General features: G+C 42.2%; 1 protein-coding gene across 2 annotated transcripts in view; it reads left to right on the forward strand.

Moving 5' to 3' along the window:
• The window catches only part of CDC42BPA (CDC42 binding protein kinase alpha), a 488,866-nt gene that overhangs the window by 299,493 nt on the left and 165,636 nt on the right, over positions 1-23,737 (forward strand). For both annotated transcript variants that reach the window (XM_033938547.1, XM_033938546.1), the window contains exons 16-18: positions 347-452; positions 6,389-6,513; positions 23,273-23,378. In XM_033938547.1, the coding sequence (XP_033794438.1) occupies positions 347-452; positions 6,389-6,513; positions 23,273-23,378 (337 nt within the window). The remainder of the gene's footprint in view (positions 1-346; positions 453-6,388; positions 6,514-23,272; positions 23,379-23,737) is intronic.

Below are 23,737 nucleotides of genomic sequence, written 5' to 3' on the forward strand. Positions count from 1 at the left end.
CACTGGAAGGTGGGTAAGTAGGTTAGCATAGATGGCATTTGTGCATGAGCAGAAAAGCAGATAGTACCTGCCCCACTAGATAAACTCCTTTAGCAGTTGTGACTTGTCTTATTTGTACTGTTTCCCTCTATTCCATATGTATGTGCTTACACTACTAGAAATTCATATTTTCAAAATATACAGTATATTCATAATTAGTGCCTGAAACTAGCATTTTCCACCATGCAAAGTTGCATGTGATTCTTTAAGTATGTTGCAACTTTAGCCAATCTCTGAATTTCTCTTTGTGCCTTGTATCCCTTCCATAACTTATATGCTCTTAAACTCTGGATTTTCTTTGTTTCAGTCAATGTGAGCGAGAGGAGTTTGAAACTGAGTTCAAGCAAAAATATGAAAGGGAGAAGAACCTATTGATGGAGGAGAACAAAAAACTATCAAATGAGCTTGACAAGGTGAGTAAATCAGGACTGCTGCAGAAATACTGATATCCTAGTTACCCTACTGAAGATGATCTGAGGTTAACGTCCTACTGTTGGTTTGCAGAGGAAAAACAGATCAGTAAATTAAACTGGCTCAAAATACTGACCATATATCTCCAGTGTTGGATTTTAAACATTGGCTTTGTATTAATTTTAGGGTAAGATTTAAGGCCTAACATTTCATTAAGAAGGCTCTGTGTTTGAAGGAAATTCTGGTCTTCTTATGAATCTAAAAAATCTTGAAGATCGCATCAATCTTTTGCTTAAATCTCTGTTTGGGAGGTTAAATTTGTTGAAAGGTGAAGAAGAGCCTTTTTCTGCTTTGTTTCTGAAGTTTGGCTTTTTATGAAAGATGATAGTGGATTTTTTAGCTTGATCTTGTTTATAGTTTAATTGCAGTTTTGCCTTGTTTGTCGTTGTGTTGTATTAAATCATTTACTTTTGTAAACAACCTTTTTGATCAGAATGAAATTCCAGAATTGGTGTCAAGGGGACAATATCCTCCATTAAGATCTCACACACTAGATACTATTCATTTACTTGCCCCACAAAACCCAGAAGTATAATATTAAAGTAATACAGTAATTTCAAGGTAATTTATATTAACACTTGTTTGGTAATGCACGTTGTGGCTGGGTCAAGACCTGCCAGCAAGACGAAGCCTGAATCGCCACAACGTGTACTGTCCAGCTCTCCAAGGAGTGCCAATGGGGTTATGCAGAATTTTAAAACATGAATTGTCTCTGAGCCTTTCTAGTTCCAAAAACCAAAAAAATGTTTATTTTCCATCACATTATCTTCACAACAGAGAAAAAAAAAACCCACTGACACAAAATATAACTCTTCACCATTCATATGGCTAATCCCTTTACTCAAACCAGGGCACAAACTTATTAGTCCAAAAGTTCAGGATTATACTTCTCAGAAAATCAAAAATGTGCTAAACAGTTCTGCACCATAGTCTTCTGTTTTGGCTCAGTTCTTGCAGCCCTCCAAACAGGAACCTTGCCAGTAAGCAGGGCTAAGCTCTCACGTTTCTTTTCCAGTTCTTTGCAGCAATAGTAGAGCACTGATCAAACACTTATTCACCATAATTTGGCTTGGACCTCTGAACAAACTTCACAATAATGCCCTGACTTTAGGGCCAGTATGTGGGGAACTCTAACCTCCCTTATACAGATCCTGTACCTGCCCATAGTTCCCAAATGTTCAGCCACTCGGGACAAGGACAAGCTTTGGGCTCTAAAGCAGCTGTACTTCTATCCCAGCCTTTAAATACGGCACCAGACTTATGCTGTGCTGGAATACTCATTCATTCTTTCCCAAAGCATTACACCCTCTTGTCCAAACATTCATTCAAACCCAATTTCAAGTTCTTAATTAACAGGATCATTTTATCCAACCCACAGACATTTAGGTTTCTTGTTTAATCAATTCAATCAAACATGCATTCATCAGGCACACCTTGCTCTGGTTTTAAACTGCATTCCATGGTAAATTCTTGGGCATTTACATCATAGTCCTGTACATCTCCGTGTATCCTCTTCCTTCGTCTCCTGGCCTCCCCACCACCTGTGGGTACAACTGTTTCTCATAGTCTATAAATTCTCCCTCTAAACATTCCCCTCTCCAAGACCACCTTTCCCTGGGAGCTTGATACCTGGCTTTCTTGTTTGCCTCTAGCTGAGCCTTCTTGCGGGGTAGAGGGACTGGAGCACAAATTCTCTGAGTTTGTCAGCATGCCTGGGAAGTTTTCCTGCTTCTGAGCTCTGGACTGCTGCTCTTCCCTCTAACTCTCACTTGTAGATTTGTTCTTCCTGGGCTCCTGCACTTCCTGGTACAGGTCAGCTCTGCTGGTTCCTCCCATCACTTTAACCCTTTGTTTGTCAGCACTGCTTGAGGATTAAAGTAAGATTTTCCCTCTGCAGATTTGTACAAGGAATAATAGGGTAATAAAGTGGAGCTTTGGGCTGCTGCTGCACTATCCCCTATCACCTGCACTTCTGGGGTATTTGTAGCCTGTTTGCTAGATCTTAAAGTCCTATTTCTTTCCCTAGGAATGAGTACTGTTTTGGCATAGGCTGGGCTGGCTGCATGGGTTTTGAGCGTGACAGGAGCTTGCCAGTCACAATGTGTAGTAGTGGAGTGGGGCCTTCATAAAACACGGTCAAACAAGGATAAGGAGTGAAACAAATCTTCTTCATTAATCAAATGCTGAAGCCCGTTACCTGACAGACACAGTGAAGCCCATTTTATTTATTTAAAAAATTTCTTACCTGCCTAACACCTAGATAGGTTACAATAAAAACATACATAATTAATTCTCAAACAAACAGACTTACAAACATAAAACAATAAAAGTAGTATTTGCTGTTGCGGTAAATGCACCAAAGCCCATTCAGTACCTGTGGGCTTCAGTGCACTGCCACAGCTTTATAAAAGAGGCCCTAAATGAAGAATATGTAAGGTCTTTTTAAGTTCATAGGTAATATTTGCTCAGGCCTGTAGCTGACAAATTCAAACCCATAGTACATATAGCTAAGCTACATCAAACAGTTAACACAGATTTTTCTATGTGGTAGACATTAGTGCAACACTCTGTAATTACAGTGCTAAAAAAACAAACATACAGCACAGTAAAACAAGCAAAAGCAACCACCCTGCATTAGCTGCCTAACATAGGAGTAGATGGGAGCTAGATATGACATGGGTAGGCAGAGCTCCGAGAGCACACAGGTTGGTACCATGTGCTAGCTGTCACAAAAAAACTATGATATGGCTGAACTTAGTCACCTCAAAGCAGATTTGGGAAATTACAGACTGGTAAGCCTCAAGGCAGATCCGGGAAATTACATACCTGGTAAGCCTCACTTCAGTGCCGGGCAAAATGGTAGAACCAATTATAAAAAATAAAATTGTGGAACACGTAGACAAACATGATTTAATGAGTCAGCATGGGTTCAGCCGAAGGAGATCTTGTCTCACCAATTTGCTTGACTTCTTTGAAGGTGTGAATAAACATGTGGATAAAGGTGAGCCAGTTGATATAGTGTATCTAGATTTTCAGAAAGCTTTTAATAAAGTTCCTCATGAGAGCTCTTGAGAAAATTAAAGTGTCATGGGATAGGTGCAAAATTCAGTTGTGGATTAGGAATTGGTTATCAGCTACCAAGATGGTAAAGGGGATGGAACTCCTCTCATATGAGGAAAGACTAAAACGGTTAGGGCTCTTCAGCTTAGAAAAGAGACAGCTGAGGGGAGATATGATTGAAGTCTACAAAATCCTGAGTGGAGTAGAACGGGTACAAGTGGATCAATTTTTCACTCCATCAAAAATAACAAAGACTAGGGGTCACTCAATGAAGTTACAGGGAAATACTTTTAAAACCAATAGGAGGAAATTTTTTTTCACTCAGAGAATAGTTAAGCTCTGGAACGCGTTGCCAGAGGATGTGGTAAGAACGGATAGCATAGCTGGTTTTAAGAAAGGTTTGAACAAGTTCCTGGAGGAAAAGTCCATAGTCTGTTATTGAGAAAGACACAGGGGGAAGCCACTGCTTGCCCTGTATGGGTATCATGGAATATTGCTACACCTGGGATTTTGGCCAGATACTAGTGACCTGGAGTGGCCACTGTGAGACCGGGCTACTGGGCTTGATGGACCATTGGTCTGACCCAGTAAGGCTATTCTTATGTTCTATGTCAATGAGATTAGAAGTCTACTTTTCCTATTATTCCTTTGGAAGAAACTAGTTTGAAAGTAGGGTTAGTAGCATACTCCTTATAGTGAGCTACTAGTTGAAAGAAAAAATTAGTGTTTCATAGTGAGCTACTAGTTTATGGGAAACATGCCTGTATGGCATGCCTCTAAGCACGCTCATTCTACCACTGTGGCATGGCCAAGCAAGGGAAGCCAATAGATGGGGTGCAATTTTGACACATTGGCTGCCCATAACTCACTGTGGCCCTGCGTCTCTTGTGTGATAGAAATTTATCAGTGAATTTGCAGCATGCTTTTCATACTGTGCTACTAGTTTATTTGTTATGAGACAACTTTTAACTCTTAACCTCATATTTACCACTTTATTCACCTGTTCATCATTGTTGTTGTTGTAATCACTAGTTTCAGTGGGGTTAGTTGCATTCTCTTCATAGTGTGAATGTAGCTTATCAGTGGGGTAGGAAACTTGCTTTTGATTGCATGCTCTCACTTCTGTAGTGAAGCAGTCAGTGTACTTTAATTTAGCAGTGATGATTATTAGCTTGCCAGTAGTGAAGACTACATGTTCTTAATATTTTAAATATTTGTAGCATGACTTTGGTGTGACTGTAAAGTGTGCAAGATCAGAATAGAAAATGTGCCATGATTACTCTTTGAATGTAAATGTCTTTGTTAAGAATGCGTTTGTATAATAAAATCCTACATTTGACTAAGACATCTGCTTATTATCTCTTAGAAACTTCACTGTGGAGGAATTATTTCCTGTGGCACTTTATATAAGTAAATCTACAAATATAAAAATTCATTGATTCAATAAAAGTTTCAATAACCGGATGTATGGCAGATTATGCGCTTGGCTCATTTCCTTTGCATTTCATACCCTTTTAATAATTTAAAAAGGGACGATACAGCAATCAGCCCATATTAACTTACAATGATTGCATGTTGCTGGTGTAAATAATGTTTATAGCACCCTTTATGCTAAATAGTGCCAGTGTGTTCCCTCAGAAGCACACAAACATATTATTTTCACTTAGGGGATATGTTCCACCAGTACCGTATTTTCACGTAGATAACGCGCACCCGTGTAAAACGCGCACATGGGTATAGCGCGCGGGAAACACAAATTTATGTTAAAAAAATTGAATATAGCGCGCATACGCGTATACCGCGCATGCTAAAACTTCCGCCTACTCCGAACCGGCATCCTCCCCCCCCCCCCCACTCGCTTACCCGCGTTTTACAACTTTTTTTTTTTCAATCCGATCCGGCATCCCCCCTGCGAACCGGCATCCTCCCCCCCGCTCGCGTCACCCCCCCTCCCCCGCGATCCTACATTCCCCCAGCACCAAACATCTCTTACCCAATTGGGCACTGGCACCAGCACCAATGCACAGGACGTGCCAGTGCCCGAAGATCCTCCCTCGTTGGTTTGGGCTGGGCTGGGCGGTGCGGTGCGGGAGAGATCCTCCTTCTTCCTGCGCCGGGCTGGATTAGGCTTTGAGCATTTGCGCATGCTCAAAGCCTTCTAGTCTCGCTCTCTCCGAGATAGAGAGCGAGACCAGAAGGCTTTGAGCACGCGCAAATGCTCAAAACCTAGTCCAGCCCGGCGCAGGAAGAAGGAGGATCTCTCCTGCACCGCTCCGCCCAGCCCAGCCCAAACCAACGAAGGAGGATCTTCGGGCACTGGCACTGGCATGTCCTGTGCATTGGTGCTGGTGCCAGTGCCCAATCGGGTAAGAGATGTTTGGTGCTGGGGGGATGTAGGATCACGGGGGAGGGGGGGGATGACGCGAGCGGGGGGGGGGAATATGCCGGTTCGCAGGGGGGATGCCGATTGGATTGAAAAAAAAAGTTGTAAAACGCGCTCACGCGTATAACGCGCAAGGTTATGCACGGTTTGTAAAATCGTGTATAACGCGCGTGTTATATGCGTGAAAATACGGTAAATATAATTTCAGAGCAGAATAACTTCATTTCACAGATCTGTTGCTGAAGATCTGCAGTAAGAGCCTTGAAATGAGTCTGTATTATATAAAGTTGCATGGTCTAGAGGTGTATTAAGACTGACCTGTCCATGGGACATGCAGAGTTTTTTTTCTGAGGTAATATCAAAGTTTCATTGGCATTTTATTGTTTTGTTTTGCTTTGCTTTATTTGTAAACACATTTATAAAATTCTCTTTCAGCTGACGACAATGTTTGAGAGACTAAGTATGACCAACCGCCAGCTAGAAGAGGAGATGAGGGGCCTTGCAGACAAGAAGGAATCTGTGGCTCATTGGGAGGCCCAGATCACAGAAATTATTCAGTGGTATGTGCTTGAATTGTTTATTTTCTGTGCTTTTCTGGTAGTGCATACTAAAAGATTTTCATCCCAGACTTATATCTCTTGTAGATCAATAACAACTTCCATTATGAGAAAGTTAACATTTAAGTTAGGAGGTTGATATTTATTATCTTCCAAATTTCCAGTTATTTTATACAGCATGCATTTGTTATAAGCTTCTCCATTAACTTCTGTACTTCATATATGTATATAGTACTATGGTCATTTCCATATGTTAGTGATCAGTCCATACTAGCAAACCACTTCCAGAAGAGTGTCAATCATATCTTTCAGCTCTTTCTTCACCAGTGGAGTGTAGCACCCTCTCCAGTTTTTCCTTCTGCAAGCAAACCAAGAAGAGGTGTTCTGATCTGCACTGTTCGGTTTTTATTATTTTGGGGTCTTTTTACCCCATTTTAGGGAGGCTTTGGTGCCAGAGGACCCCGTATTTGGATCTATTCTGCTTGGGAGTTGAAGCAGATTCTGCAAGCGCAGACGGCAGCTCACAGAGCAACCCCCAGGTGTACCTGATAAATCAGCCTGCTTTGTGTTACTTCAAGGCTTGGGGTATATTCCCCTGTGAACCTGTTTGCCTTCTGATTTATTAGAGGCTTGAGCTCAGGCTGTGGGACCCTTGTGTGAATCCCTTTGTGTTTCATGAAGCCAGCTGCATTTTATTCTCCCCCCATCATCCTATCAGAATTTGTGAAGATTAATCCTTCAGTTGCTTCCGGTCCAACTGGCAGCCTGAAGATTTCCAGGTCTGAACTGTTCCACAAGGATCCAAAGCAGAATATTCTCTCCACTTTAGTCAGTCTGAAGCAAAGCTGACAGTCAGGCACCAGCAGCAGTAACACTGAGTACAGCCAATTATTTCCTATGGGGAAAATCAGGGGGTTTGAAAAATTTTAGTTTAAGGATTTCTTGGGACAGAGTTTCCCCCACCTCTAAAACCCCTTTCCCTGAGAAGCCCCTATGCGCCATTTTTTATGTGATTTTTCTGGTGGCAACCATCTTGGATTTTAAGCATTCTTTTTTCTAAAGCTACCATCTGCCTCAAAACCCCTCAATTTGGCTCAAAATTGACTGGGATGGACTTCTCAGGCTGTTCTGCTCCTATATCATGTCAGTTTTGTGCTGGATGGTTGGCCGAGGAGCATCTATCTACTGCGTGCACGGCGTATGCTAGGGAGGGGCGAAAGCCTTGGGCTTAGCCTCCTCTGAGCCTTCTAGAGCCAGGGAATCGCATGGGGGGCTGTTTGGTAGGGAGAAAAGTGGATTCCAATGTGGTTCATGTAACTAAGCATACCTCCTTCCCTAGTGAAGGAGGAGTGATGTTAAAGGATGTACAAGATCGCAAGGTGGACATGGTTTTTAAGAAGCAAATAGAAGTGTTAGCTTTGGGGATCAAAGCTAAAATGGAAGTCTCACTTGTGGCACATACCTGCCACATCAGGTTATAGTGAAATCCGCCGAAGAGGTCTGTCCCAGCTAGTGCTGGAAGGGGTGGATTATGTGGCAGACATCATTAGAGTCATGAGCAAGGTGTGGCATATGCTGTTGCTGCCTGCCGCATGCTGTGGATCAGACAGTGGGCAGGTGATTCAGCTTCCAAGGCTACTTTAAGCAGACTGCCCTTCAAAGGGCAGATGCCATTTGGTAAAGGCCTTGCTGACCTTTTGGCCAGTGTGGCAGATCACCGCCACAAATCTCAGCCCGACAGCAGACCTTGCTGACCCGCTGGAGAAAGCAGAGATAATTTTCATCTCCCTCAGCATTTCCACCAATTTTACACAGGTTCCTCCACTCAGAGATCTTATCAGGGGTCCAGACAGTGGTTTGGCAATTCTAGATGTCAGCAATTCTCAGGTTCTCATGTCAGCACAATCTCCAAGAAATCACAGTGATGTCAGGTCAGCTGCCATGCTTCCACATATTGATGGGAGACTTGTCGGCATTCTGGAGGGAATGGGAACAAATTTCCTTGGACCTCTGGGTTCTAGATCTTATTCGAGTGGGTCACAAGATAAGAATTCTATCACCCTCATTCAGATCTATTTATTGACTCTCCAACTGAACAGCTGGGAAAAGAGGCCAGGGTGCAAGTGACAGTGCAAAGGCTATTGGATGTTCAAGCCATAGAACTGGTTCCTGAAGAAGAATTGGACTCTGGAATATACACCATATACTTCATAGCGCTCAAGAAAGGCACCGAAGACTGGAGACCGATCCTGGACCTAAAGTCCATAAATGTGACACTGAGATTGCTGCGCTTCCACTTGGAAACGGTTTGGTCTGTCATTGCGGCAATGGCTGTAGGGGAATTCCTAGCCTCCCTAGATCTGATGGAAGTATACCTTCATTATTCCCATTTTCAGTTTGCAACTGTACTCGTTTGTCTGGCAATGGTCCCACACACCTTCACCAATTTGATGGTTGTGGTTTCAGCTCACCAGCACAGGATAGAAATACAGTGCACCCATGCCCGGATGATTGGCTGATCAGAGCACCATCAAGGCCAGAGGGCGAGCAGGCAGTATTATACTACAGAATTTGGGCTGGATTGTCAGCTTCAAGAAGAGTCATCTAGAGATGACCCAATGCTTGCAGTATTTGGGGGTATGTTTTGACATGATGAAAGGCTATGTCTTTCTTCCCAAGTCATGCAAATAAGCTCAGGAATCAGATTTTGGATCTCTTAGCAATGCCAAATCTCACACCTTTACCTTCAGGTGCTGGGCTCGATGGCGGCCACCCTGAAGGTAGTTCCCTGGGTGAGAGTGCATATGCACACTCTCCATGATGCTGTGCTCTCCAGGTGGTCCCCACTGATGCATTCTCTACAGCAGCAACCTCCCTGGACAGGGAGGGTGAGGAATAAGCTTGTGCTGGTGACACCTTATCAAAAGGCATACCCTCCAAATCTCCTTATGGGTGACCCTAATGACTGATGCCAGCCTGTTCAACTGGGGAGCTCTTTGCAGCGATCATCCAGTACAGGGCCAATGGTCTCTTCCGCAGAGAAAGTGGTCTATAAATTCCCTAGAACTCCAAGCCATTCACCTAGCGCTTAGTGCATTGGAACAGTACCTGGAAGGAAAGACAGTCTGGGTGTTTTCAGACAGTACCACCATGGTAGCTTAGATGAACGGGGGGCACCAAGGGTACTCCATTATGCCTGAAGACTCAGATGTTGTTCCAGGGGGTAGAAGCCCATCTTCAGGCATTCTCAGCAACCTATGTATTGGGAGTAGACAACATGCAGGCTGACTTCCTCAGCCGGCAGGCTCTAAACCCAGGGGAATGGTCCCTCTCACAAATAATGTTCAGCCTCATTTTGCAACACAGGAGAAGGTCAGAGATGGACCTGATGACATTGGCCAAGAACGCAAAGGCAAAATGTTTTTACATCCATAGAGGCGAACTGGGAAGTGCAGGGTTAGACGCGTTAGTTCAACCCTAGCCACAGAATCGCGTCTCACCCATTACTTGTGATCTTGGTATTTGGACTTGCTGGCCTTGGTATGTGAATCTGGTACTTATCCAAAGAGACGAGTGCCTCAAGCTACTGGTTCATGCAGACTTCTCAGTCAGGGTCCAGTTCCCATAGAGACCCCAAATCGCTTTAATCTTATGGCATGGCTATTGAGCACATGGGTTTTTCGGAAGTAGTCATTGCTACTTTTCTTTGAGCTAAGAAACCATCAATATTTACGGTCTATCCTGAGGCTTGGAAGGCTTTCCAGCTCTGGTGCACCAAAGAACAGGTTGAGCCTCTCATGCTGGCAATACCTGTGATTCCGGCATTCCTTCAAACCGGATTAGAAAAGGGCCTAACAGTGGTGTCTCTCAAGTTCTGGAAGGCAGGCCTCTCATTCTTCTAAGCTTGAGGGGAAAACAATTTCTGCTATCTCACTCTGATATGACTTGGTTCTTCAAGGGAGCACTCGGGTTGCGGCCTCCCATACATAGGCATTTTTCATCCAAGCCTCCGTATGAGCTTCTCCAAGAGGCATCTCTTCTGGACTTCATGATGAAGATGGTATTCTTGGTGGCAATAGTCTCCATGAGACAGATCTCGGAACTGCAGAGAGCCCTTCCTAAGGATCTCAGAGGCTGGGATTTCTTTGTGCATGGTACCTTCTTTCCTGTTGAAGGTTCTGTCTGCTTTTCGTGTCAACCAAGAGATTTGTTTACCCACTTTTTATCCTATGCATTCGACGAGGAAGATGTGATGTTGTAGAGGCTCGATGTGTGAAGCATTTTACTTCCCTACTTGGGAAGGACAAATGAATTTCTCCTTTCTGACCATCTTTTTGTTCTAACTAGTCAGTCCAGATGAGGCTGACCAACTTCCAAAGCTTCTATCACCAAATGGATTTGCAAGGCAATTTCGTCGGTGTACATTGGCTGTGGCTGATAGCCACCTATTTCTGTCAAAGTTCATTCGACCAGAAGTGTGGCATCTTCATCAGCAGCGAAGATATCTGTAGAGCATCTACTTGGTCCACTTTCCATACTTTTACTAGGTTCTACAGAGTGGATGTGGTGGCTCGAGAGGACGTCACTTTTGGATAAGCAGGCAGGCAGGCCTCCTTAAACATCTTGCACTGCTATGGTACATCACCTAATGTACGAACTCCTGTGTATTTGTAACAGAATGAAATATTAGGTTCTTATCTGGATAATCTTGCTTCTATTAATAAACATAGGAGTCAATACAGCTCACCTTATGCACTCTGCATTTTGTTGCTATCTGTGTTGAAGACCAGTTTGTTAGAGGCTAGCCAGCTTGATAACATTGATAAGACTGCAATGGACCTAAATCAATATGAAGAGGAGATGCTGGAAAAATAAAGAGCAGGATATCATCTGCATACTTGAACATTTTAATATTGAATTTCTGAATGAGAGTTGCAGGGGGACTAAGGATAATATTAAAGAGAAGTGGGTTTAGAATTAATCCCTGAGGGGCTCTGCAACCTAGATATACCTGATTCAGTAGTGACCGAGAAAGAAAGAGACTGAAAAAAAAAAGAATGGAACCAGAAGTTCCAATATCTAATAAACGTGAAAAGAGAAGGTTATGATTGATAAAATCAAATGCAGAATAAAGGTGCAATGTTACCTTTGTCAAGGATTGAATGAAGATCACTTATAGTTAGATTGTGAGCCTTCGGGACAGTAAGGGAATTTTTAAGTACCTTCTTACTTCTCATTTATAATCTTAATGTATAATTTCTTCAAACCGCTTAGAACCTAACGGATGTAGCGGTATATAAGAAATAAATTACATTACATTACATTACATTATAAGGGATGCAATTATTGTAGCGTACAGAAGCCCTACTGATGTGAGTGCAGTAATTTAGGCTGTAAGACAAAAGAGAGTAACTACCTATAGACTATTTTTTCTTTGAGCTTTGATTAAAAAAAAAAAAGAAGAAGAGGAAATTAGAAATCTCTAACTAGGACACACAGGATCAAGAGACAGGTCACCTAGATGAAAAGAAGAGTAAAAATGGATTTTTCATCATAATTCTGTTGACCCTTTTGGTCTTAATGTGGCACTAGAACAGAAAGTGTTTATGTAAACTGATCCCTTTAATTGGGGGCATGTTTGACAGTACTTTGACAGCATTTCCTGAGCTCAGTAGTCATTTTGAAAATTGTGGGAAGTGAAGTGAAGTGATGGCTCTTTTAGCAACTGCTCTGCTTACACCTGTGTGAGTACTGACCATACACTGAGATGCCAGCTTAGCAGCACAATGTACCAACTAATACTTGAGGTCAAAAGAGGCATCTTTTCTGTTATATAGTTGCTAACTGTAGCAGGTATACATTGGAGGCATCTCATAAGCGCTATCCATGTGCCTGATATTTATGGAATACTTCTTGTATGCTTGATTGCTGCTCCCATGTGTGTATGTACATACTCATTTATCATTTAGAAGTGGGAGATCTTGGACACTCTTAAGATAGATTGCAATGTAGGCTGGAATTATATGATATTTTAGTTGGGGTGGGTACTTGGATGAAAGGGTAACTTTAGTGTAATGGTAATTGTTACTGTACAATGAGATGTTCTTAGAATTGTACATTTTTTATAATATGTGTGATGAAATATATTTAGAATTGTAAACCGCTATAACACTATGGTTTTTAGTGGTATATAAAGTATTAAAATAAAATAAAATCATAGTGGTCTTAGGGAAAATGGTAGTCAAACCTGGAATGAAGGAAGTGATGGTGGTCCTGGTACTTATATATGGAGATAATACAGTGTACAGTAGAGACTTTTGCGCTGAGCGTTTGGCTTCCTCGGGCATCTTTTCTGCCATTGGTAAATGGTCGTCTCTGCTGTTTGTTTTTGCGTTTTTTTGCTTTTTGCAGAGATACTTGTTTTTGTTTTGTGACTTTCTTTAAAATGTTAACTCTGTATTGTAACACTTTTACAGAAGCTCATATATTATAACACCATTATAAGAAGCTCCTGTAAATTGCTCTGAATTGACTCCCCAGTCATTAGTAGCGGTATAGAAGCTTTCAATAAAGATAGACATAATGTTTCTCATATTTAGGTAGATGATTACCTGAGCTCAAGTGATCTTCAGGGACATATAAAAGCAGAGTAATAAACTTCGAGTTAAAGCTTTGCTAAAATGGGCAACTGTCTTCATAAGGAACTGGCAAGGAGAAAAAAGATTGATGGACAAAAACTGGACAAAATTAAAAAGAACTATAGTAACAGCAACAAATCTTTGCTGGGAAAATAAATAAAAGGAAAGGGCAGCCAGTTTGGGTTACTAAGGCGTCAACTTTGAGAACAAGGGAAAACAGATTAGAGTTTCAAAACTAGAAAACAGCAAACAAAAGAGAAGACAGGGAGGAATACCTGGTAAAGCTGAGAGAACCAGATCAGGTGATGAAGGAGGCAAAGGTTAAGATAGAAGAAAGGATAGCTATGGCGGTAAGACAAGGTATCAAAAAGGTCAGAAACTGAAGAGAGACAAGGGAGATGAGTATGGAGGGAGTCAGAGAGAACATAGAAGTACTGAAGAAGAAATTAGATAAGAACACCAATGATATTAGTGCAAATAGCTGCATAATCTTACTCTTCACTTAATCTCACTCCTGTTTGTGCATGAGATTGCGTATTAGGTTTCTTTTGTAGTTATTTAATGCAAAATTCTAAACAAACTAGTGAATTGATCTGTTTTGTGAAAGGATGGATGCCATTTGAGAATGTGGCTAGTATCTCTGTATAAGAATTTTTTTCCCTTCTCTAGTACTATTTATTTCCCAAATCCACATTGCAATGCACAAATTCTTTGACTGTGCGCTGCTTTCCCAGCTCTGCATCATACATTTTGTAGCTTGCAGCAACTTTGCCACTTCTACTGAACTGCTAAACATTGTCTTTTTAGGGAATCCTCAGCTTGACATCAGATCAACTCTATTGTCTATAAATGGTCAAAGTGTTTTATTTGTATGCAGCCACTTAGTGTGTCAGACAAAGATTCTGCAGTAGACTTTGGCTAGGGTCCATGGCAAATGGTTTGTTTCAGAAGCACAGTCAAAGCCCCCCAGCTTCCCTTTCCAGACAACATTTAACAGCAGCACAGGTACTGTTACTTACTGTGCTAGGAAGTTTATAGATTCATGCATGTATTACAGCTTTCCCAACTAAATAAAGTATTTTCTAAGTTCATGTAGAACTCTTTGAATTGGCTGAGTAGCAACACTTAGGGCTGTCATGGGAAAATCATCTCTTGAATTTCCAAATTGGCTCCACCACATCATGGGTCAGCTAGAGATGTGTAGGGGTATGGAATGGGAGATATGGTAGTATCAAAGAACAGGACTTCAGTTTAGTTTTATCATTTTTAAGTATTGTTGAATTTTGTTTTAACAACTTCAGTTTATATTCTATGAGAAGTGGGATAGTACGTGTGACAAAATAAACAATTACAGCCCTTGAGGGATACAGAGTCAGGATCATCATCAAGAATGACACTTTGTGGCAAGATTTAGAGCCCATGATACATGGTTTATATTTGTTTATTGCTTTCTTGATATTCCACCTTTCACAGTACTATAAATCAAAGTAGTTTGCAAACAATTACCAAAGATCAAAGAAAGAACAGAACTCCATAAAATGAAGGAAAAGCCTAACAAGATGGAAAGGTAGTATAGAGGGTAGCAGATGAAGGTAACTGAAGAGAGAAAATCAGTCAGAAAAGGAGGGGAGGAAGAGGTGCTGTCCAAGGGAGCAACTAGCATACCAAAGAACCCAGAAATACCGCGTTGAAAAAGTAAGCTTTAATTGGGACAAATTTCATATAGGATTGCTCAGATCAGAGGGAAACAGGGAATGAGTTCTATAAATGAGGGGCAGTATAGATAAATGGAGGTTGTCTGGTTCATTCAAACTGAGAACAGATTGTAGGAATAGTAGGAATAGTAAAACAGTGTCCTATAGAAGAATATGGGACGAAGTGTAAGGAAATAGTAAAGAGGTCAAATATTCTGGGAATTCTGTACGAAGAACTTATGGATTAGAGTCAGAATCTTATGTTGTAATGTATATTAAATGGCCAACTAGTGATGGCATATATAGGTAGGGTATTAAAAGCGTGGAGGACAACGATGATCCAACATTTGAGCACAGGAGAAGAGGGTGCTGCCGCCGTTTTGAGGCATTCTGTTTTATGCTCTGAGGGGGGGTGTAGGTGGAAACCCCCTGACTACACTTAGAAGTCCTTGCGCTCCCATTGGGGGGAAACCCCCCCCCCCCAGTACACTGAAAACTCCTGTTGTTCTTCCCATTTTCGCTTTTTGGAAATTTTAAGTGTAGTGGGGGGGGGTTTCCACCCCCCCTTAGAGCACAAATGGGAAGGCATCAAAGCGGTGGCATGGTTTTCTTCTGTGCTCAAATATCGGCGCGGGATTGTCGGCACACTGTTGTCCTCCGCGATTTTGACACATCACCATAGGAGTAGAGGTAACATGGTCATGAGCAAGTGCATGCGTAATGAGTCTAATGGACATATTCTGGATTGATTATAGTCTTTTAACAACAGAGGAAGGTAGTCCAAATGTAATGTTGCAATAATCCAACTTGAAAGCTACTAAGGAATAGATTATGGTGGCACAGGCAGAATCAAGGTAGCTACAGACAGAATGTATGTAATGTAGGGAAGAGAAAACTAGATCAGATTACAGAAATAATGTGAACAGAAAGACAGTTGGATGTCAGTAGTTAAATGAGTCCACTAGGGTGACAGAAAGAAATGTATCAGTACATCAATATATTAGATTTATATCCCTGAAACATTTGAAGGATTTTACTGTCACAATGGTCATTATATTCCCCTTTCAGGCAAAAAGTTGGTTTATACATTTTTTTTAATATATAGTTCAGTGTTCTCCCCAGAAATTTTTTCCAGCCGGGTGGCATGAAAAAGTAGCCGGGTGGGCAGGGTGGGGAAATTTGGTAGTGGGGAAAATTAAATGTATACTATTTTTATATTATATTATATAATATATTATATAATATATTTTATAATATATTAACTATTAGTTAATTATTATTATTTTCCAATGCTCGATATGACTTCCTTTTTTAAGGTTTGACACTTTACTAAATTTAAGAAGTATCCAATTCTAGAAGTGAATAATTAGATATATTCATCCTCTTTCAAATAGTATAGAGGTTTAAAAAAGGGAAATGCGTTAATGAAGTCATTAGGTTCAATCTAACCATTTATTTCTGCATGAATTTAAACAACTAAAAAAAAAAAAGATAAATATAGCTCATCCAGTCATACAAGAAATGGCTGTACAACACCTCTAATAATGTTTTGATCACTAGGTTCCTTCCTGAGGTCTCACTGAGGATATGAAATAGATGCTATCCCTACTTCCAGACCTCTTCCACATAATTTATGCAGAGGTATTACTGAGCCTTGAAGGGTACCTGTGTGATTGATCTTTATCTGCTTCTTTTTTATTTTGCTATACTGCAAAGTAAGAGCTAGGGCAAAACAGTATAGGTAAAGATGCAGGTAATAATTAGCAATGTATAAAAAATATTTTATTTTTATTTGCTTATAATGTCATTTGAAAGCTGCTTGATGATAATACAACTTTAATTTAATTCTTTATAATGGGTGTGTCTGTGTGTTGGGGGGACAACACCTATGCCAACAGTAAAGTTAGAATAGGGTCATTAAATCCAGTGGTGTACCTAGTATATATGACAGCCAGTGCTAATCATTTTTTTAACAAACACTCCTCTATATAAAAAAAGATATTTTCAGTAATAATCCATGAGTCACACAATAAGGGTGCATCTAGGAAAAGGCAGCATCTTAAACACTGCAGTGAGCACGATAGCACCAACACACGCATTGTAAAACTAAACAAACCAGATCCTACACAGTCAATTGATCCCGTAGTCGATGATAACAGAAAACCATGTCCTTTTCATACACACAGAACACAGATACACCCTCGCCCAATATGGAATAATCACAAACTAAAAATAGAAATATGTAAACAAAAGTTAAACTGAACAAAGAAACCAGACTCTGCATACAATGCAACACCATAGAAACAGTGACACATGTCCCCTAATACTGTGCAAAATATAAAGACAGTAGATGTAAATTTGAAAAAAACTTCTACATAAGTCACCACTTTACAAATTAACAAATAGAAATAAAATAATGAGAAATATGAAAATACCATTTTATTGGACTAATCAATTTTTCAATTAGCTTTCAGAGGCCAAATCTTTCTTCAAGACAGTACAGTATACAGCTGTTATGGTATCCTGTCCTGACCTGAGGAAAGGGGTTTATTCCCCCCCAAAATTGCCTTATTTCCATTTCCTATTGATAAATTTTAATCAATACAGTTACAATACTACTTGATTCTACGTAAAGCAACAAAAATATTTTTTTCTACCTTTTGTCGTTTCTGCTTTAGTCATCTTCTCTTCACTCTCTTCTTTCTATTTAGCATTTGTCCTCGCTCCCTTCCATGCAACATCTGTCCTCTCTCTTTGCCTCTTCCACCCTGCCTCTGCCCTCTCTCTCTCTACCCCTTCCATCTACTGTCCACCCTATCTCTGCCCCTTGCATCCACTGTCCACCCTTTCTGCCTTTTCCATCCAGTGTCTGCCCTCTCTCTGTTCCATATGGTATCTTCCCTCTTTCTATGTCCCTTCAATAAACTCTATATCCTGTGCCCTTTCTCTCCTTTGTACATGATTTATTTCAGCTTCAACCCCTCTCCATTTTTTGTCTCCACCCTTCCCCTATGCTCTGGCATCTCTCTTCTCCTTTCCTTCCTTCCTTCCTTCCCACTCCACCCCATGGTCTGACATCTCTATCTCCTTCCCTTCTCTCCCCCCTCTCCAGTATCTGCCTCCTGTATTTCCCCTTTGGTCCAGGCTTCTCTCTTTCTCTCCGTCTTTCTTCTGTGAGGAGATCATATTGATCTTGAACACTGAATAATTCTTCCACATTCTCCATATCACTGTACTGTAGTCTGGTCCAGCAGACTGCTTTGGCACTATTACATGGGTAATAGTAAATTCATTATGCATCAGCTTTACACACAGAATGCCACAAGTCTCTATTTCTTGTGCTGTGTTTACATCTGCCAGCAGCAGAAACTTGTGAGACAGATCCCTTGGCAATACTGCACTTCGGAGCCCTTTGACCATCTGGTTCTGTATGGCTGCAGGCTTTAAAGCTCTGTTTACTGGAGGAGACTATCCAGCATACATAGTTGCATCGCTCTTAAGGATCTGATCAGAGATTACATTAGACAAGGTAGTATTTTTAGGCATGGAAAAACAGGACATGTTCTCCTTAATCTGCTCAGATGCCCTTTAATGTTCATCTGATCTCGGGCTAAATCTTGCCTCCTGAGCTGATCTTCAAAGGAGAGCGGAGTGAGAGCCATATCGGCAGTGAGATCCGTTTTGGGCCGCATGTTGTGCAGGGCTGGACTAAGGCAAGTTGTGAGCTTCCTTCTATCGCTGACCTAACTTCCATAAGTCAGCAACGGAGGGAAGCTTACAACTCGCTGCTCTCGCTTGCTTCGGGCCTTCCTCATTGCCGGGTCCTGCCTTCACGGAAACAGAAAGTAGGCAGGACCAATGTTCCCTCTAAGGATTGATGAGGTGTGTGCAAAAAAAAATATGCATGAGCGACAAGTTACATATTCCACAAATTTATGAGCAGGCACGGAGGATGCATTTTTAAACAAATGTAGTTTATCCTTGTACTCCTTATGTATTTTTAATCATCTATGGATATGTTTGTATGTTTATTGTTCAAATGGTTTTATTTATTTCCCAAAATTTATTTTTGTTATACACATTGAAAATATTTGATATTGCGTTTAAATCAAAATCTCAATAAACTTGAAAATTGAAACGAGTGCCCATGAGATTGTGGGAGGGTTAAATACTCAAAACTTAGAAGAATAACAATTTACTTAAAGTTTTTGCTTCACCAGCTTTCTGGTATCTTTACATAATGCAGTGGTGTACCTAGCATATGTAACACCCGGGGCCCATCATTTTTTGGCACCCCCCCCCCCCATCTGTACGAAAAACGTGATTTTTAGTAACAAGCCACACGTCACACATGAGTACCTAGGAAAAGGCAGCATCTTACATATTGTAGTGAACAGTACATCAATACACCCATTGTAAAACTAAACAAGCCAGACCAGCACAGATCAATCCTACACCGTCAATCCTAACAGAAAACTATGTCTTTCGAACACACAGAACACACCTTCGCCTAGTATGGAATATGTAATCACAAACTAACCCCTCCCTCTTTTACAAAACTGTAGTGTGGATTTTAGCTACGGAGGTAACAGCTCTGATGCTCATAAAATTCTGAGCATCAGAGCTGCTACCACCAAGGCTGGTGCTAAAAAACGCTTCACAGTTTTGTAAAAAGGGGGATAAAATAAAAATACATAGACAAAGGTTAAATTGAACCAGCAAGAAGCTGGACTCTGCATACAATGCTTCACAGAAACAGTGACACATGTCTCCTAAAGCAATAAATAAATATAAATTTTTTTCTACCTTTGTCTTCTGTGGTTTCTGCTTTCCTCATCTTCTTGTAACTCTCTTCCTTCCATCCACTGTCTGCCGTCTCTCTTCCCCTATATGGCATCTTCTCTCCTTCTATGCCCCTTCCAGAAACTGTATGCCTCCCCCTTCCATCTCTCCTTTCATTCCCATTGGTCTGGCATCTCTCTCCTCGCCTTCCCTCTCCCACACCTCTCCTCTGCAATCCCTTTCCCTTTTTTCCCTCATTTCCCTTTTCAATTTATTTTCTGCATCTGTCTAGATTATGTTCTTACTACCCTCTCATCAATGTCCTTTTTTACTGTCTACCTAAAGCTTGCCACCTCTTTCCCTCACCCCTCCAATGTTTCCCTAACTCAATCCTTTTCTCCCCATCATGTGTCCTCCTTTTATTTATCCCCTCCTTCCATCATGTACCCTCTTTCTCCAACCCTTCCATCTAGTACCTTCTCCTCTCTCTGTCCACTTATCATCCAGCATCTGCTCCCCTCTTTCTCTCCTCCCATTTCCTTCTGGCATTTGCTCCCTTATCTCTCCCATCTGCACTTCCATCCAGCATAGGCTCCCCACTACCATCCAATGTCTGCTCTTTCTCCCTCCATCCACCCCTCTTCAATCAGCATCTTCCCCCTTTCTTTCCCTCCAATATCCTTCCCCCTTATGTCTCTCCCCTTTCTCTGTAGATCAATTCCATCAGCACCACCCTTCCATACCACCCTGCCCCCTTTCTTTCCCTCCACCACTCTTCCATTCCAGCAGTCCTGCTCCTTTATCTCCCTTCATGCAGCAAGGTCCCGCGATGATTGTAGCTGCCTGCTGCCAATCCACCCCACTCTGATATACTTGCTCTAGAGCGGACTCAGCAGCCGCATGCTGGAAGGGCCCGCGATGACTCGTCTGCTGGCTCTGCTCTGGAAGAAGTAAGTTACGTTGGAGGGGGTGGACCCGGCAGACGCAGGGAGTTGCGGTAAAGTCCTGCAATGACTGCGTCTGCCGGGTCCACCCCCTCCGACGTAACTTACTACTTCCAGAGCAGAGCCAGCAGACGAGTCATCGTGGGACCTTCCTGCACCTTAGCGCGGTTGCTGACTCTGCTGAAGAGAAAGTAAGTCAGTGGTAACGTGACCATTTATTTTTTCATCAAAAGGGGACATCTATTAATTGACTGTGTATCCTTTCTTTCTTTCTGCACTCAGGCCCAACAATTGTCCCTTTCTATTCCCTCCCTCCTTCCTTCCCATGTCCTTAGTGCCCCCAGTGCCTCCTTCCCGTGTCCATAGTGCCCCCAGTGCCTCCTTCCCATGTCCTTTGTGCCCCCAGTGCCTCCTTCTTAAGTCCCCCCACTGCCTTCCAGATTTTGCCCACCCCCAAAGCCAGTCAGCTCTGCCACCTCTCCATTTTTTTCTCTCTGTCACCACCGCATCCCCTATGCTCTGGCATCTCTCTCTTCTCCTTTCTTTCCTTTGCACCCCATAGTCTGGTATCTCCCCTTCCCTGATTCTCTGGCATCTCTCTCCTTTCCTTTTCTTCCATCTTTCGCTCCCCCTCCATGCTCTCACATCTCCCCCTTCCTTTTCCCTTAGACTGGCATACCTTCCTCCTACCCTCCAAGCCCTGGCATCTGCTTTCATTCCCTCCCTCATCTTCCTTCTCCCTCCAGCTGGGTACCGCAACACTCTTCCCTGCAGCTGTGGACTTCCCCACAATTGCCATGCTTCGGTTTCTCTTCTTCCTTCCTTCCTTCCTCCCCCCCCCCCCCCTGGCGGGACCCTGCGGCACCATCAACTCTTACTCCCTCTAATGTCGGCCCTGCAGCTCCGGACTTCCCCGCACCTTCTCCCCCCCCCCTTCGGATCGCTATTATTTTAAATGTTATAGCCGCGGAGCTGTATCCATCAGTGGAGACGTCTAACCTCGGCCTGCCCCGGAACTCTTACTGCAGCAGCCGCCCGTCTAGGCAGGAACAGGAAGTCACTGTTGCAGTAAGAGTTCCGGGGCAGGCCGAGGTTAGACGTCTCCACTGATGGATACAGCGCCGCCGCTATAACATTTAAAATAATAGCGATCCGAAGGGGGGGGCAGGTGTGGGGAAGTCCGGAGCTGCAGGGCCGGCGTTACACCAATGAGACCAAGGGGCGGACCGCCCCCCATTTAATACGCCACTGATTGCAGGGATCATGAAAGGAGTCGCCGCTGCTGCATCTTAGGCGAGCAGGGCAGACCGCCACCGCCGCCGCTTCCTCTCACCTCCGCTCTAGTGAGCGACACCAGAAGAAGCATGAGCGACGCCATTGAAAATAGTGAGCAATCGCTCATGCGCTCACCTTAGAGTGAACACTGGGCAGGACCCGGCAGTGAGGAAAGCCCAAAGCAATCAAGAGCAAGTTGTAAGCTGACCTGTCTCCTATAGAGAACCCATGCTCCGGGGCGTGTGCATGCCGACTTCCCTTCTCTTCCCCCCTCGGGACGTGACTTCCGGTTTCGGAGAGAAGCGGCATTCACATGTTAGAGCCCCGGAGCATGGGTTCAAGTCGCTTGCTGGCGTTAAAAACTAAAAGAAAAAAAGTCAGGCTCCTGCGATTCAAGCTGTGCCGAGTCAGACCGGTAAATCTCCAAACCGGTGAGAAGGTTTTTGTTGTTTTTTTTTAATGTTGAGCAGAAGGCAGCAGCAGCAGCAGGATTGCCATCGAGATTACAGCCGGGCGCTCATCTAAATTAGCTGGGCGGAGCGCCCGGCTGAAAGGCCCTGGGGAGAACACTGTAGTTCTTAAGCTTTATACCCCACCCCCACCTTATAGAGAAGAGCAAGAGAACATTACATAAGTAAAAACTGTATAGTTCAATCTTATCAAAGATGAAGCTATACTCCTTCCTCTAGGAGTCCTGTGGTGCTCTGTAGGCTTTGTTGTATATTTATTTCCAAGGGATTATTAAGCAGGAATGTGAATTCTAAGGGCTTAGTATGTCTTTCGGACAGCTTAATAGGCTAGAGGCAAGAACTGAGGTTCCTAGGGTTACCCTGATCTCCTATTGATGATTGCATTGCTGGAGAAAATCATGTTTTGGTGTCTGCTGCCACCATCTGGCTATAACAAGTACTGTAAAATGCCACTTTAGGGATTGTAGATATAATTTTCTGTTTTGAAGCATTTCTGTTTTAAATCGATTCTTTTTTCTTTTTTTTTTAATATCTTTATTCATTTTTAATCTTTCAACAAGTGTATAAATTAAAACCATACAAATTCTTGTAATCATCACTTATAAATCTATCAATAAATACAACAGTTGTATATATAAAATTAACAATTCTTTTTTTCAAGCAAGATCCATTAAGGATATTTTTTTCATTTTGTGCTGGTGCAAAAATTCCTTTCATGAATCAGGTGTGTTTTGTTTTTCCATAAAATTTTCTTTTCTTTTTCTATCCCTTCTAGGACCCTAGCACACTATTTGCAGGGAAACCCCTGCAACTTGCCTCCATATTAAGGGATTCAGTAGCTACAGTGACAAAATTTATTGTAATATAATAGGAATTATATGAATAAAAACACAAGATGAAGCAAAAGGAACAAGAAAGCTAAAAGTTTGCATGTATAAGCCAATCTCATTGTTTTCTAGGGTGAGTGATGAAAAGGATGCACGAGGGTATCTCCAGGCCCTAGCCTCCAAAATGACAGAAGAATTGGAGTCATTAAGGAATTCCAGCTTAGGTGCAAGAGCAACAGTAAGTATCCTACCCTACTCCATGTTATCCCACAAACACTAACAGGAACATGTAACGCTTGTTGGGCTGTCCTTTTTTGATGATCAGTGAAGTTAACATTATACTGCTATGTTGCATGAAATGAATATATGCTTCTTCATATTGGCTTTGAGTTTAATTACATTATGTTAAATGGTTCATTTGAGTAAGTGATCTCTTATAGCATAGTAGAAGTACCATAATTTCATAGATGGATTCTGATGACATTACAGCCTGAGTGCAGGCTGTTAAGTGCCCTTAGGAGGCTTAGTGGTGTCTCACAAGGTGCCAGCTGCGTCATCATGCCTTTGCCCATTCCGGTGCGCATCTGTTGGTCCGCA

Source organism: Geotrypetes seraphini, chromosome 3 (assembly GCF_902459505.1).
Source record: "Geotrypetes seraphini chromosome 3, aGeoSer1.1, whole genome shotgun sequence".
NCBI classification, from domain to species: domain Eukaryota; kingdom Metazoa; phylum Chordata; class Amphibia; order Gymnophiona; family Dermophiidae; genus Geotrypetes; species Geotrypetes seraphini.